The sequence below is a fragment of the Suricata suricatta genome, chromosome 10, assembly GCF_006229205.1.
Source record: "Suricata suricatta isolate VVHF042 chromosome 10, meerkat_22Aug2017_6uvM2_HiC, whole genome shotgun sequence".
Classification (NCBI taxonomy): domain Eukaryota; kingdom Metazoa; phylum Chordata; class Mammalia; order Carnivora; family Herpestidae; genus Suricata; species Suricata suricatta.
Window position 1 is genome coordinate 78,183,133 of NC_043709.1, and position 17,204 is coordinate 78,200,336.

The 17,204-nt window shown below is 33.8% G+C and overlaps 1 protein-coding gene across 3 annotated transcripts in view; it reads right to left on the reverse strand.

Moving 5' to 3' along the window:
• Nucleotides 1-17,204, reverse strand: part of CCDC91 (coiled-coil domain containing 91) — a 329,701-nt gene that overhangs the window by 248,980 nt on the left and 63,517 nt on the right. For all 3 annotated transcript variants that reach the window (XM_029954362.1, XM_029954358.1, XM_029954359.1), the window contains exon 2: nucleotides 1,989-2,031. In XM_029954362.1, coding sequence (XP_029810222.1) covers nucleotides 1,989-2,018 — 30 coding nt within the window. In that variant the 5' untranslated portion in view covers nucleotides 2,019-2,031. The remainder of the gene's footprint in view (nucleotides 1-1,988; nucleotides 2,032-17,204) is intronic.

Consider the following 17,204-nt stretch of genomic DNA (forward strand, 5'->3'; position numbering starts at 1 on the left):
TAAAAACCTTCCTTCCTTACTAAAATATATCTCTTGCCAATGAATTTTTTATTTTGTATATCCTTGATCACATTTTCACTTGTGAACTTTATATCTAAGAACTCTAAACAAAATCACCACAAATTGGCTCATGTATATAAGAAAAAAAATATTTTACTTTAAAAGCATTGATACCAAATCTTTTTCATTAATTAGCACAAAAGCTAATTGAGATCAATCTAAAGAAATAGATTAAAATAATATAGATTATACATCTGTATTATTGAATAATCTACCAGGTGGATGAACTGGCAATCAACATTTAGAAAATTCCTAAAGCTGATGTTTTAAATTAAGCAACCTTCCTATTAAACCGTTTTAAAAGTAAAAGACAGTCAATTACTGACTGCTGAGTTTGTGGGTAAGAGTGAAGAGTGTTCTCTCCCTTAAGTGTCCAGGTCACAGCAAAATCATTACTGAGAAAAGGAACCAGAATTTCAGTTTGGATTCCGCAATGAGTTTCAGCCAAAAAGAAGTCAATTGAGGCAATCTGCCATGGAAGCTAAGTGACGTAGAATGTAGTAAGTATTATCTATAAACTATGAAAAATGAACATGATTTATATAACCAAGGATAGAGACCTTCCATATTTCTACAACTGGATGTAAAAAAAAAAGAAACCTAATAACCAATTAAATTAGAATATTGGTTAACATTGTAAATATTTAATACTGAAAGGAATAGATCCATTGACTGCAACAATTAAGTATAATTTTACTCTGAGGTAAATTACCCACTTTATTTTTCTCTGATATAATAAATAATCAAGCATGGTTTAAATAAAGGAGACCATACTACGTTTTAAACTTCAAATAAATGACAACTTCTAAATAATAAACTAATATGATATCTGAAACATATATAATCCTCAAAATGGAAGAAATTTCAACAAAATTTTAAATATTACTTTTCAGTAAAAGATTAAATATCCAGCAAAACCCAAAATATTAAAGAAAATGGAAAAAAACATACAAATATGCTTAACAAACACCAGTTTTAGATGAAATACACAATACAGGTATGCTCATATTCCAAATATAACCATTTTGACAGGTAAAGATCAATGGATGAGAAAAGGACCCTAATCTAAAAACTTCACTCCATTCTTTCATGATATTCAGAATACTGAGTATATATTTAATATCTTGTTTTTCCTATTAATGTCATTAATTAAATTCCCCCTTTTTTAATAAAAAATAAAATCTCCTTTTTACCAAATTCCAAAGTAGATGAAAATCTTACTAAAAAAAAAAAAAAAAATCACAGAGCTCACTTAGTAGTTCCAGGACTTGAGCTCAGGCATCCTGACTCCTAATCCAGAGATTTTCCTGCAAGACTATACTGGCTCCATAAAAATAACTGGGTTACAAAATATTTCAATAAAATGAACACACACTGAAAAGGATTAAGGAAAAGACAGTGCTTCTTCAGCTAACAATTTCCACTTACAAAGCCTCCAACTCAAACCTGAAAGAATAATCTAACAACACAAACATAACTAATTAGCTCTATAAGCCACCAAAAGGCTATGTATTTAATATACTAAATCAACTCATTACAGGTGTAAACATGAATATATATGACAGATCGGCAATACTCATCCCTCATCTCATAAGTATTTCCTAATAGAAATGCATCCCAGCAAAATCATCAGTTGACAATTTTTAAAACGTCTTTATTGTTTCCACTAGTAGCACTTAATTACCTCAATTTAAACCATTCTGACGGGCATGAACATATGTTCAATAATAATAAATCATTTTTATCTTTCAAAAGAGATACATTTTAATTTCCCTTGATTTCATTTTTTATTCCAGTGTTACATTAAAGATGATCAAGAAATTATCATAAATATCAATGATAAATAATACATTTTCAAACAGTATACTCGATTATAATCCCACAAAGTTAAAGCAATTACATAAGCAAAATAAGGTAATTGCACATACCTCAAAACCACCAAAATCATCATCATCCATTCTTCAAGTGCACCTGAAAAATCAAAAGACATTAAAAACAAGCCCACACACAGTTATTTATGTCAAAATATTTTTCTGACTTAAATTCATATACATTTTGACTTGTAAACTAAAACTATTTCATTTGGGTTTTTAAAAACTACTTTTTTAAAACTATATGGGTGTTCATTTTTTAATGCAAAAAGACTGAGGGGTTTTTTGGCAAAATTTGCCATTCAGGCAAAATTAGCAATTTCTGTGACTTTTTCAGCAACCATGTATTTTGCCATTTTGTGTGGAGACGCCAGGAGTGGAAAAATATTCTTTTACATTTTAATTTGCTTTTCCCAAATTGGCGCTAGGGCACAATTCAATAATGCTTCCTGCTTTTTGCATCTATTCCTCAGTTGTCTGGCAACATCAGCACAAACTCCAGCTAAGAACAGGACTGTGGTGAATTTTTGGAAATCTGTCCCCTACCACAAAGGTTCTTCCTTCGGTTTCATGGCCGAGGTTGATTTAGATTTTCAAAATTGATCAGCATTTTTGAGCTGTGGCCACAACTTCTGGAGCATTTTGATATGTGTTATTTTTAGCTGAAACTGCTTTGCACTTTTGGAAAAATGTGGAGCAAGTTACTAGGCTGATCAAGATAAATCAAGTCATGTATTCACGGGAGACCAGGGAAGAGAAAAACACAAGTGAATATCCTGAATTCCTCTCTTCTTTACACTGAAACTATGTAAGACAGACAAGCAGTAAGATAATACATGCTTTTACTTTGTCCTAAATGTGTATCATAAAAATGGAAGGAAAAACCATGAGTACCTGGGCTTTAAAAAGAATAAAGAGAAAAAGCTTTTATCTTACAAACCACTAAAAAAACCCAAAAAGCCTGGAAAAATAAAACAAGCAATAGATGGTATACATTTAAATAAAAAATACAACAAATTGTGATTCAGTGGCCACAAGTACACTCTGGTCAATAATAACTGGTTTCCTTTCTTATCTTTCAAAAGTGAACTTATCCAAATTATTAATTATCATTTCCTTGACTCACTAATACAACATGAACTTGATTACAGGAAAACAACCTTCTTCAACTTCTAAAACCCACAGCAAAACAAATTAAATCATGTTAAGCAATAATTCTAAAGGCATTTTCATATGGCACTTCGCTTTAAATGATAAAGCAGTAGTCATCTTTAGCCATGTCTTGCTTCGTCAATTAAATTAACATCAATGCCTTCAAAAATAAATTCAAAAACTAGTCAAAGAAAAATACACAGTGAAACACAATCTCAAGGGTTTTGTTTTAATAGACAAAAAAATTTATCTTCAGAGAAACTCACTAGATATGGACACTGAAAGGAATATATGCAGACAGAAGTACATTATAAAAAGGAAAGACATTAAATTAATCAAAATGAGATACCACTGTTGTCACCATTACCTACAATTTAATAGTTTGATGAAATATTTTTAAAAGATGTATTTGTCAAAAAAATCAAAGCTAACCAAGTCATCAACATACAACACTTAAAAAATACAAACCAGACTTTCAGAAACTTTTGATGGTGGTTAGTTTAAAATGGAATTCACAGTAATTCTCTGTTGCAAGCAAATAGAAATCTGTATGTGATTACATTTTCATGAAGAAATTATGAAATAAAACTGATATGGATACTGAGAATTAACCAAGTCTAACTATAAACACTAAGTTTGTGTTTTCCACATGTATCCCACGAATCTCAGGAGACAATTAAAAAATATTTTTAGCATCTAACACAATATATCCAAATAATACGGGTTCAAAAATATAGAATTTCTAGAGTAATGCTTCTATGTGTTTTGTAAATCATACCCCAATAAATTATTTGTAAGACACCAGAAAACTTGCAAACAAAAATAAATAGCCATGTTTAATAATCATTTCAGCTTGTTTGCCTGTGGTAATTAACCAAATACCATCAGTTTTCTAAGTAATTATTTAACTCTACAAAAGAATATATTAATGACCACTGATGTTTTACAAACCCCAACAACCTTTACATATTAAAATGCAGATGATAATCTTCTACTTCATCTTCAAAGAAATGAAATATTAACACATTTTAAAAGATAAATGTGTCTTGGGGCACCTAGGGTGCTCACGAAGATCCTAATCCCACATTTCCTGAGACCGAGATAGAGCCCTGCTTTGGGTTCTGTGCTGACACTGCAGAGCCTGCTTGGGATTCTCTCTCTTTTTCTCTCTCTGCCCTCCCCCCCCGGCTCTCTTTCTCTCTCTCAAAATAAATAAACTTAAAAAAATAAAAAGATAAATGTGTCTTGAGTTTCTTCAAATACAATTAAAGAAATATTATTTTAAAGCATTAACATTTCTCCAAACAATTTAGTTTCAAATCCTGCAATAGTTCCTGTTTCTTTTCAAGCATTACAAAGAGCAGGAGAAAGTAATACTAACAGTACTGATTTGTAAAAATCAATTTTACTAAATGCAAAAACTAAAAATTAGTTTTTAAAAGGAAATATTACAAGTGTGGTCTTCTTTACAGATTTAGCTATGCCAGCACATTTAAAACATTATTTTATCTAAAATGTATTTTTCATTTTTAAAAATATTTCTAGCTTTTAACATTATACCCCATTAAACTACAAATAACATACAGCAACACCAAATATACCTGTCACGTAAGTTAGAGTCATGAGCCTGACCAAAAAATTGACAGATCATGCAGTTTACCTCTTGTGGCATGGCAGGAGATAAGATGTATACTTTGTTATGATTAGGTATCTACATTGGAAGATTTCACAGTATCTAGTTTAAGAATTCTCAGACTTCTTTATATCTGAATTTGATCTCTTCTGTTGCACTAATGTATAAATTCCCTCCTTTATTATTCTCAGTATTTAATATATCACTGATATTTTATAAGAAAAACATATATACAACACTTAATGTAACAAATTTTTATTAAGCAACTCTGTAGATATGAGCAGTCAAGATCCTCAAGGTGTTATCATCTGGGGAGAGTGGATGGGGAGAAGAGTGTAGAAAACCATGCAAATTTTAATAATATGAGCTATAAAAGAGGCTTAAGCAAGAAGAAAAAATGTCTAAGGTGGAAAGAAAGACTTTCAGATGGTGATATTATCTAATAGGAGCAGCATGAAATGCTTTGGGTGGGGGATATTTGAAGTCTATTTCAACAGACATAACAAAGAATTTTAAATGGCGCATTAAGAACATGCATTTTATTTGTCATTTCCTAAAAGGTAGCAAAGATTTCTTTTAATTGTTTGTTTCTGCATAAACACAGGGTCAAAGAGAATGTAAAATGAGAACACTGCAAAAAATTTTGAAAGCAAATACAAGAAAGATGAATCTAAAACCACCAGTGGAGAAAAAAAGAATCAATCACATTTATATCAAAGAATTCACAAAAGGCATAGGAATGCATGTCAATGAAAGTTGAGTAAAAGTAAGGAAAGTTGAGTAAAATAAGAGTGGCAGATAGATCCCAAGCTCTCCTTCCACAATCTGCATAACAGGACAGCTTAGAGTTTTTCATCACAGCAGAAGACTGGGTTTATTCCTTGGAAAGGGTAAAGACAAAGGTCTCTGGATTAGAGGACACTGAGACAGCTGGACTAAGTCAAAGTTGTATTCAATACTTAGACCCATTCCGCCAGACCTCTTCATCACTTGGCAACCAAACTACCAGCAGCTAGGTTTCAATCTCAAGTCATCAGATTAGAAGATTCTTCTCTGGTGAATCCAATCTACTCATAAAAAAGGACCTCATCAGAGGCACCACAAGAAAAAAAAAAAAAGTTCACTCAGGTAACACTACTTTGACAAATCCTATACACACGCACAGAATTTCCTATTTGCTCCTGATTTCAGTAAGAAAATGAATAGTATAAAGGCTAAAAGAAAAGACTATCAAGTCAGGTTGCCTAAGATTCAAATTCTAGTTCTGCTACTTAACTGTGTTACATTGGGCAAGTTATTTAAACACTGTGTACCTCAGTTTCCTCATCTGTCAAATAGAGACACTACTACTAATAATAATAATGGTAGCTAGCTCTTAAAATCATTATGAGGATTAAATAAATTAAATAGATGAAGCACCACAGTTTCTGGCACACTCTAAGCATTCTATAAGTGTTTATTACTTTATTAGGAGTGTTTCACTCTTACATGTAAGCAGATGACCAAGGACAATAAAAAAACGAGAGACCAAACCAAAAAGGAAAAAAAAGATAGAAGAAACAGAGACTACACAAGAAAATTTTCAAAAAATAAAATATAACTAGTACTTTCAGGGAATTAACAACAGAAGATAGTGCATCCATGGAATAAGAACAGGAAGCCCTCATTTGGGGGAAGAAGGGAAGAAATGACAAAGAGATATGCACCAAGACTAAGGTCTTGAAAATAAAAATGATTACAAATACGAAAATTGCAGGGTAGAAAATAAAGCTAAGGAAATTCCTTTTAAAAAGGAGCATAAAAGAAAAAGAATTGAAAGGTCAGAGTAAAAACAAGAAAATTAAAAGATCCGGTCCAGAATATGTAGTATGTAATCATTAGGAATTCTAGAAAGACAAAGTAGAAAAAACAAAAGGAAAGAAATCATCAACAAAATAATTCAAGAAAATTTTCTAGAGGCACCTGGGTGGCTCAGTCAGTTCAATGTCTAACTCTTGATTTTGGCTCAGGTCATGATCCCAGGGTCATGGGATTGAGCCCCATGTCAGGCTCTGCACTGAGCATGGAGCCTGCTTAAGATTTTCTCTCTCCCTCTGCCCTTCACCCCCATTCACAGTCTCTTTCTCTAAAATTAAGAAAAAAAAATTTCTAAAACTAAATATAATTTCCAGATTTAATGGTTCCTCAAGTATCCAAGAAAATAGAAGAACAAACCAACACTAAGGCACAGTAGAAACAAGGAGCATATACTATAAGTTCCCAGAGAGATAAAATAGGTTTCATACAATGGATAAAGAACACAATGATATTAGAGACTTCACAACAGCATCACTGGAAGGTGACAAGCAAAGGAACAATGCTTTTAAAACTGTGATGGAAAATGATTAGCACATAGAATTCTAAAATCAGCCAAACCAGCAGATAACTAACATGTGGGAAGACTAAAGTCATATTCATACTGCAAAGTCTCAAAAAAAAATTTTTATTTCCCATTCTTTCCTAAAAAGCTATAGAGTAAACTAAGAGAATAAGACACAAGGAAGAAATAGGATTCGAAAAGAAAATAGGTGATCTAACCAAAGTGAAAAGCAAAGGAAATTCTCCCAAAATAATGGTAAAGTGAGTTCCCAAATTATCTATATGACAAGAATTGAGAGCAACCCACCTAAATTAGAGCAGATCAGAAAGCTCCTGGGAGAAGGATTCAAGCACATCCAATTAATAGACTGTCTCATGTGCTTTACCATATCATGAAAGTAATTTTAAACAAGGGGGGGGAGAATTAAGAGTTGAATTAGTTATTAAAACATTAACCAAATTAATAAAAGAAAAAAATGTTGGACAGGAAAAGTAAACATTATTACAGTACTATTTTTTTAGCCATGAATACTACTTACATAGCAATAATAAGCAATGAATAACTAATGGCACCAAAATTCTAATAAAACCATACTGGGAAGGTAAGAGAAAGAAGCAGCATGTGATATGAGATGCAGAGAGGGTGGTGAAAGACAGCTACAGCTTCATCTTCCATATTGGAAAGTTGATGGGTATGAAACTGAAAAATTAGGAAGTAGCAACAATAAACATGTTTAGGGACATACTGGTAAACACTAAAATTATCAACCATCTGTACTAAACATCTTGCTTCTAGAAAACAGGAAATTGAGAGGTTAGAAAAGAAGAGCAGGCATACGAGATGGCTACGTTGCATAACAAGTATTTTACAACTTTAAACTGTAGGCATATATAACTAATTTCTTTAGTGATAGTATTAAAAGACACCATGACACAATGACCAACCATCTATTATTTCTATCAAAATATCAGAAAAATAAAATTCAAGGAAAGCTATTTTTAACAAAACTATAAACAACGGCTTAAATGCTTTAAATTAGTATTTAACCAGTGAAAAAGATAAAAATTTTCATGTTTGTCTCCTTTATAATTGTTATTCATTAACATTTATCATAAGTGTTTATACAAAATGGAAAAGGGTATCTAACAAAACTAAACTGAAACAAAATGAAAAAAAAAAAGTCTCAGGGGGGAAAAAAACCTTAGGTAAGTAACTCAAAAAATACAATCTCCAGAGATCATCCAGATTATTCAATCATCCCAAAGTGTCCTACTAGTTAACATTGTCAAATTAGCACTTCAGTCAATCTCTAGTCCATCTGAAAAATTACTGGCTAACCAATATCCTCATAATCACAATATTTTTCCATTTGATCCTTTTTCATGCCATGTTTCCTAGAAGCAATAGACAAGACATTTTCTTTTTTCCTGACTATCCTGGGAAAACATAAATTGGTAAGAGAAAATAGAACAAAGGACACACACACACACACACACACACACACACGCATACACACACACACACACACACACACGCATACACACACACACACACACACACAACTTAGTTAAGGTTAAAAATGAATAGCCATTAAGACTGAACTACCTTAGAGAGTCTAACCATATAGTATTAGAATTTCAGGCTTATCTATTAAAGGATATTATTTATTTACTTAATTTTCTATAAGCTCTTCCCAAACACTTAAGGACCATTTTATCTACTTTTAACTCTCTGGTACCTTCAACTGAGCAGTTCCTAGCACATAGTAGGGTCTCAAAGAATATTCTTGAATCAGTGATTTTGGAATAAACCACTAATTGAAAACAAATGAGTTGCTAATAGTTCCCACATGACTTCCCTTTCCCTTTTATTTCTCCAAGAAAAACATGTTGGAGCTTGAGTGGTAGAGGATCGAGTTGCTAGCACTAAAACAGCTCTATGCATATTAAGGCATGAGTTTGAAGGACTACATCTTAAAAGAAATTATGCTGCTGCGCTCCTCTCTCCTAAGTGTCCAATTATTATCAAGGTTAATAATAATTTTGACATGCCCATATGAAGTTGTATTACAAAATTCTTGCTATACTGTAAATACCACTGCCAATGACAAAATATTATCACAAGTTAAAAAATAACTGAGACACACATTCACTTCCTGAAAAACATTCTATTCATAAATGATCAGATAGGAAAACATCCCACAACTAATAATTCTAATGATTAAATATTTTTCTTCATATAATTTTCATCTGTACTTAAATTTTTGTCTTTGCCACCCTTCATTCAATTTACACATCCCAGCAGGTAACAAGAAACAAAAATTGCAAAGCACGTAGGCTCTCCAAACCCTTACCTATTTTCCAACCTCTCTGGATAATTCTTCTATTTTCCAACCTCTTTGGTTAACTCTTCTACCTCCTCCAACTCCTTCGTAGCAATCTTTCCCTCAGCTGGTGGATCTCTGATCCTGTCTCATTAACTCCTCCTTGAAAGAGTGCATTCATTCTTATGATCTTAATGCTCCACCCAAATTTTCCAAAATTAACCACCTCACTGGATTCAGTCATATAGTTCCAACCAAATAATAAATACTTTTATATGACTATTTTAATGTCAACTCAAAATTCTCACTATGAATTATACCCTTATCTGGCAAAATCTGATGGGCAATGAATGTTAGTGGGTAGATATATCACTTCTTCTCACATTTTAAAAGAGGACACAGTCCTTCTCTGGATATAAGGAAACAAGATTTAAGAAATACTACAGTCTGTTTTTCATCTTTACTTCCCTCCAAGAGAAAAATAATCAAAATAAGTGAGAGCAGGAGGACATCCATAGGTGTTCTGCTGGGTGAGATTAATGTATAGAAGCCAGCATACACAATACAAGCTCTTTGAGTTACTCACTGGGAACTGTGTGCCCATAAACATATTATTCCTCCAGTGCAGCTCCCAGTAAAGCGCATCAGAGAAAAACTTCATTTCCTCAGCATGAAGACATGTTTTTTTAGCTTGTGACTACATGAGTAACGGGAATTCAGAAGAAAACTTGTGAGAGACCTCATTGCCACCTCAGTCTAAACCACACTTACATTAAACTTTTAATCATAAAAGCACATTTCTGATTCCTATGACTTGTTCTACTTCTCAACTGATTCAAATCTGAGTGGTATAAGTCAACTGATAAAGGCTCCCCCCAAGAACTACCACCAATATCCAATTACCTAACTTCTGCTGAGAACTTAAAAGAATTCACTTTAATTCACTGGATTCACAGTGCTGCCTATCATACCCATGTTTCCACTTATTAAGCCACGTTCTCTAATTCTCGAGAAACTATGTCAAAGATTCTCAATACTCCCCAAATTTCCAACCTTTCCATTCCTTTTTGTAATCAAAGCACATGACCAAGCCTCCTGAGAAAACAGAAGGCATTTTTAGAAAAGTTCCTTAACTTCTTTCTACCAAAACTATAGTTATCAGCATCTGTACCAAGCTATTCCACTTTCTTCTGCTCACACTGAAAGAGAAATCCCTCTCTGCTAATTCCTCCATCTGTGTTTTCAGAGACTTGGCTCTCTCATTTGTTCTTTCTCTTAAATACTCCTCTTATTTGGCTCCTCCCAAAACATTGAAACATGCTCCAGGTCCTACATCGTTAAAAATGAAACAAAACAAAAACAAAAAACAAAACCATCCTCAACTGCACATTCTTCTCCAACCAGAGCCCTCTCTTTTTCACAGCTCAACTTCATTAAGTGCTGTATTCTTAGAGCCCAGGCCTGCAACCAATTACCTCCTTTTCACTAAATGCAAAAAGACACTTTCAATTCCTTGTCTTATTTGAACACTAACAGTATTTGACCAGTCTTTTCTTCTCAAAACACTCTCATCCCATGATTTACAAGACAACCATATTTCTTTTCCCTCTTTCTTCCTATTTCTCTGGCTGCTTCTTCTCAATCTCCCTTGTAGGTTCTTCTACCTTCCAGTTGGATGATGGTGTTCCTAAATACTCCAACCTGTCCCTTCTTTATTTCTCACTTAAGAAACACTCCCTGGATTCACTTAAAATATAAGCTAAGAAATCTCGAGTTAAGATTCACCTCCTGAGATCCAGACCCACATAAATGACAATTAGTCACTTTTCTAACCTGGCAGGCACCTCAAAATCAGTACAGCCAAAACAGAACTCAAGATCTCTCCCATCAAAGTCCATTTACTGTTCCTCTAAAATACCTTCACCCAGTGATTGGTACTACCATCGACAAAAGAACTGGCCAAGACCAAATCCTGCAGTCATCTTTGCCTCCTTCTCTCTCACTTCATACATCCAATCAATAAACCTAATCCTAAATCCTAAACACCTCTAGAATCCATTTCGTCCACTCAATCTCCAAAACTTTCACTCTAGTTAAAGCCACATTATATTTCATCTGGCTTATATCATCACCCTTCAAAATAGTTCTGTTTCTAGTTTTCTCCTTTCTACTCCATTCTCCACTCTGCTACCCATGTGATCTTTTAAATACTCCCCTACTTAAAGTCTTTCAGTGGCTCCTCAGCACTTTATGGATGAAGTCAAAATTCTTAGCATGAATTAATGAAACTTTGTGCGAAGCCCTGGACAGTGTATGACCCCTTCCTAATATAGCATTACTCTCAGGAGCAAGAACCGTAACAAGCTTTCATAATACGCAAAAGTCAGACACCTAGACACAATGACGAGATGGAAGAATTCTCCTCAAAAGAAAGATCAGGAAGAAACCACAGCCAGGTATCTGCTCAAAACAGATATAAGCGATATATCTGAACAAGAAATGAGAACAGTCATAAGAACACCAGCTGGCTTGAGAAAAGCAGAGGAAGACCTTGCTGCAGAAAAATCCTAGAAGAAACCCTGCTACAGAGACAAAACACCTAAAAACTAGTCAGGCCAAAATGAATGACCCTTTGTAACCTAGTTTCTGCTACCATCCTCATCTCTAACACATCCATACCCTGCAGTCATATAAGAATTTGTATTTGAACCATGTGACTCTGGCCAAATCACCACACTTCTCTCGACCTCAGTGATTTCCTATGTAAAATGAAAAATATGATTAGATGACATCTAAGATATTGCATTATAAGATCCTCTAAATATATTATTCTATGACTAAAATCAAATTTCTTTATTTTTCATAAACAACTTTCTAAATGACCACCTGGGGTGGCTCAGTCGGTTAAGCCTCCAATTTCAGCTCTGGTCATGATCTCTCGATTAGTTAGTTCAAGCCCCACATTGGGTTCTCCGTTGTCAGCACAGAGCCTGCTTTGGATCCAGGACAGAGGAGCTTGCTTTGGATCCTCTGTACCCTCCTGTCACTGCCTCTCCCCGCTTCGTGCAAGGGCACTCTCTCTGTCTCAAAAACAAATGTTAAAAAATTTTATTTTATTTTTTAATGTTTATTCATTTTTTTTGAGAGATAGAGAGAGAGACAGAATGTGAGTGGGGGCCTGTCAGAGAGAGAGGGAGATAGAATTCAAACAGGCTCCAGACACTGAGCTGTCAGCACAGAACCTGACATGAGGCTCAACCTCATGAACCGCGAGGTCATGACTTGAGCCAAAGATGGACACTCAACCAATTGAGCCACCCAGGTGCTCTGTAGAAAGAAAACAAATTCTTTTTAAGTTTTAACAACAAATGAAGAGGGGTTCCTGGGTCACTCAGTCAGTTAAGCGTCCAACTTCAGCTCAGGTCATGATCTCACAGTTTGTGGGTTTGAGCCCCATGTCGGGCTCTGTGCTGACAGCTCAGAGCCTGGAGCCTGCTTCCAATTCTATGTCTCCCTCTCTCTCTACCCCTCCCCTGCTCGTGCTCTCTCTCAAAAATAAACATTAAAAAATTAAAAAATATATCAAATGACAAAAAAAGAACTTTCTAAATATTTTCTATTCTGAATCTATCATTTTCAGTCAATAATATTACATCATTCTTTAATGCAAGCAGAATGCTGAAACTAGGTGTCACGTTTTCTTTGCTTTATACCACAGCCAAGTATGTTATTCAATCCTATATTATGTTCCCCACTCTTCCTTTCCTTTCTCCTCTAGTGATCATCCCTATGATTCAGATATCTAACACTGTTTCTTGAAAATTACTAGAACTGGGAGCTTGCGTATCTCAGTCAGTTAAGCCTCTGACCACGGCTCAAATCATGATCTCACATTCGTGGATTCAAGCCCCACATCGGGCTCTGTGCTGACAGCTCGGAGCCTGGAGCCTGCTTCTGATTCTATGTGCCCCTCCCCTTCATGTTCTGTCATCTCAAAAAAAAAAAAATTAAAAACATTAAAAAAAAAAAGAAAAAATTATCAGAACTTACTAGTCATCCTGCTCTCCAATCCATTTATCACAATGGGCAACTCCTTCTAAAATAATGCGGTTTTAAACTCTAAGACTAACATCATGTCAATCTCAACTCCAAATCTTTCAAAACAAGAATGAAAAGTCCATCCCTCTAAGACATAAATATTGGAGCCTCATTAATAAGCAAAGTAAGCATAAAGACAAAGCTGTAAACTGCATTGGCATTAATCATTAAAAGTAAAAATAAGTCCTATAAAAAGTCTACAATTATATCACAATATTAAGGCAAAAGAGGGCACACTATACAAGAAAACAATAATAGAAAAATATTATACTACAACATAGTAAAAACAGTGTAGACATTATCAAGTGCAGAAGATGACAAATTTAATGATCTCCCCAGTAAGAAAGTGTTTCACTTCTTTGATGGTTTTATACGCTCTCATTTATATTTTTTTTTTCCGTTTACAGTGATGTCCCATTTTTAGTTATCACATCTACCTGGAACATGGTTATTCTGGTACAATAACAACAAACTCTTCTAGGTAGACAAGAATGAAATGACAAACAGTGTTTCAGTGTTCAACTATTTTATTCATAAAAAGCGTAATCCCTTCTTAAAAATGTGTTTACTCTTCTATCATATCTAATTAGAGGCCCCCAGTACCTCTCTGACCTCATCTTAACTCCCTCTAACTTACTCTGTTCTAGCTACATGGCCTCCCTGTCAATCCCTGCCTTAAGGCATCTAGTGGTGGTGGTGGCGTTATTTTATGACTTTTGTTTTTTATAAAATCAGTTTATGGAAACCCACCATCAAGCATAAAACTAAAGATCCTAACAAGAAATTACAATATAATCCTTTCTTAGGTCACAATTCTCAATTTATTTTTCATCATTCCCTTGCTTTCAAATTAATAAGTTTTATCTCCTCTATATCTACTACGAAAAAGTATACTACTTTTATTTTAGCTATTTTTAAAGGGTATCCCATGACATATAAGTTTGGGAGACAACTTTTTCACATATTGTGTCACTAGGATTATTTCAGCTACCATTCATTTTTTAACTACCATAATATACCACAGTTTATTCAGTCACTTTCCAGTCAGTAGACACTTCAGTGTCTATTTTGTTATTGAGAACAGAACTGCTATGAACATTCTCCAACACGTCTACTTTTGTATATACACAGTATTTCTCTTGGGTATATGCCTACAAGTAAAATTACTGGGTTGTAAAGTTTGTCTAAATTTAGCTTCATGGGATAATGAAAAACTATTTTCCAAATGGTTGCAGAAATTGTAGTTGTGGAGGAATGTATAAAAGTTCTGTGAATCCTCCCCCTTTCCAACATTTGGTTTTAAATGATATCTCACTGTGTACCTAATTTGATTTCCCCAATTATTAATCAAGTTGAAGTTGAAATCTCTTCATGATTATTAATCATATTCTCTTCTGTAAAATATCTATTTATAGCTTTCTTGTCTGTGACTTTTGGTTTATACAACTTTATAAAATATTCTTGATATTAATCATTGTCAGCTTTGTATATTGCAAATATCCTCTATTTTATAATATTTTTCACTTCAAGGTAGCTTTTGATGAACAAAAATTCTCAGTGTGTTCACTATATTAATCTATTCTTTTATAACTTAGCAAATTTTAGCCTTATTTTTTAAATCCTTTGCTAGCCTTAGGTCTAAAAAGGTATATACCCCTATTTTCTCAAGGTTGATATTTTATTTTTGACACTTAAGTACTTACACAATCTGCAATTTAACTTTCATATATGGTGGATACAGAGATCCGATTTTATTTTTGCCAATTTCATTTATTAAATTTTAACTTCCTTCCTCACTAATTTGATACTGAATCTTTATCAGATACCAAAGCTCCATAAATAGGTGGACTTGTTTCTGGCTGTGGAATTATTTCAACAGAAATGAAGTCTTTATGATATTGAGCCATTCAGCCCGTGAACATGGTGTGTCTTAAGACTAAATATACAATGATTAAGCCTTTATTTTATGTCTTTCTTAATGTCTATTAATAGAGTATTACAATTTTCCCTAAAGAAGTCTTACATACCTTTGCTGTTTATTACTAGATATTGATATCATATACTATTTTAACATCTTCTTTTAAAGTATATTTGCTAATTGTCACTGTTATAAAACAATGTAATTACTTCCTGTATCCTCGTCCATCTATATATACTCACCTTTGCAAAATTCTTATATCCAATCATTTACCTATATCCTTTTGATTTTATATGTAAGTGATCATATTGACTCCAGATAAAACTTTCATTTCTTCCTTTCTAATTGTAATACTTCTAATTATTTTTTCTTGTCTTAAAGCATTGGTTGTGTCCTCCAATACAATGGTAAGTACAAGAGGCAATGTGGTGATTATATTTTCCAAAGATAGGAACAAAAATATATCCCAACTTACATATTACTCTAAGAAAAGAACACTAATACTCCTCCCAATAATTTGTAGAGTCTCTGTCCTCTCCCCTTGAATCTATGTAGATCATTATAACTTCCACAACCAATACACAACACCAGAACTAACACTGTAATAACTTCCCCAGATAGGTCATAAAAATGCACTGCATTTCTGCTCTAGTACTGCTTGCACTTAGAACCTAGCTGCCATGATGTGAAAAACGCCAAACCATACCATCTGGAGAGACCACAGAGAGAAGCCACATGTAAATTTCCCAAATGACCGCCTGAGTCCCCAGGCTACCAACTGAAATCAAATCACCAGATATATGAACATATTTCCCGATGACCCCAGCCTCTATAGTCATCAAGTCTAGTATTCAAGTCACACCACTGATGTACTACCAAGGGTGGAGCAGAAACAAGCCTTCTTATTCTCTCAGCATCCATGAGCATTATAGCTCTTGCATGTCATCAAGTTAAACATAATTTGTTATGTAGCAATAATAACAAGAATGAGTGAGAAATGGGTGATAATCATGCCTGTATCATTCCTATTTTTAAAGGAAATGTTTTTAATATTTCCCCACTTTAAAAGATATCTGCTGGACTTTTTAATTGTCCCAGCAGATTAAAAAGTTACCCTCTTTCCCCAAGTACCATTCTTACCATGAATTTACATCGATTATCAAATTTTTGTTATCTGTTGAAATCATCATGATTTCTTCTCTTCCCATCTATTAATGCCATCATTTACATTTATGGATCATAAAATAGTAAAATATTCTTCTATACCTGAAATAAACCCAACATGGTAATAGAGTCTGCCTTCTTTTACAAAGTTGAGTTCAATGTGCTAATCTCTTATTTGAGATTTCTACATCTACAGTCATGAAAACTATATACCTGTAATTTTCATTTTTTTTTATTTTATTTATTTTGAGAGACAGGCAGAGAGTGAGAAAATCTCAAGCAGACTCCACACTCAGCACAGAGCCGATGAGGGGCTAGATCTCACAACTATGAGATCATGACCTAAGCCAAAATCAAGAGTCAGTCTTTTAACCAACTGAGCCACCCAGTTGCCCCTATAATTTTCATTTCTTGTAATGTCTTCATTTGTTTTAGAAATCAGGGTTATGTAGGGCTTTCAGAACTAGCTGGTGCAACACCCCTCTTCTATTAATTAAAATGATTGCAACAGATTGGAATAATCTGTTTCTTAAAATTTTGGTAGAAACTTGCTTAGCAAACATCTGGGCTTGTTGCTTTCTTTGTGGGAAGATTCTATTTCTTATAATTATAGGATGATTCAGACT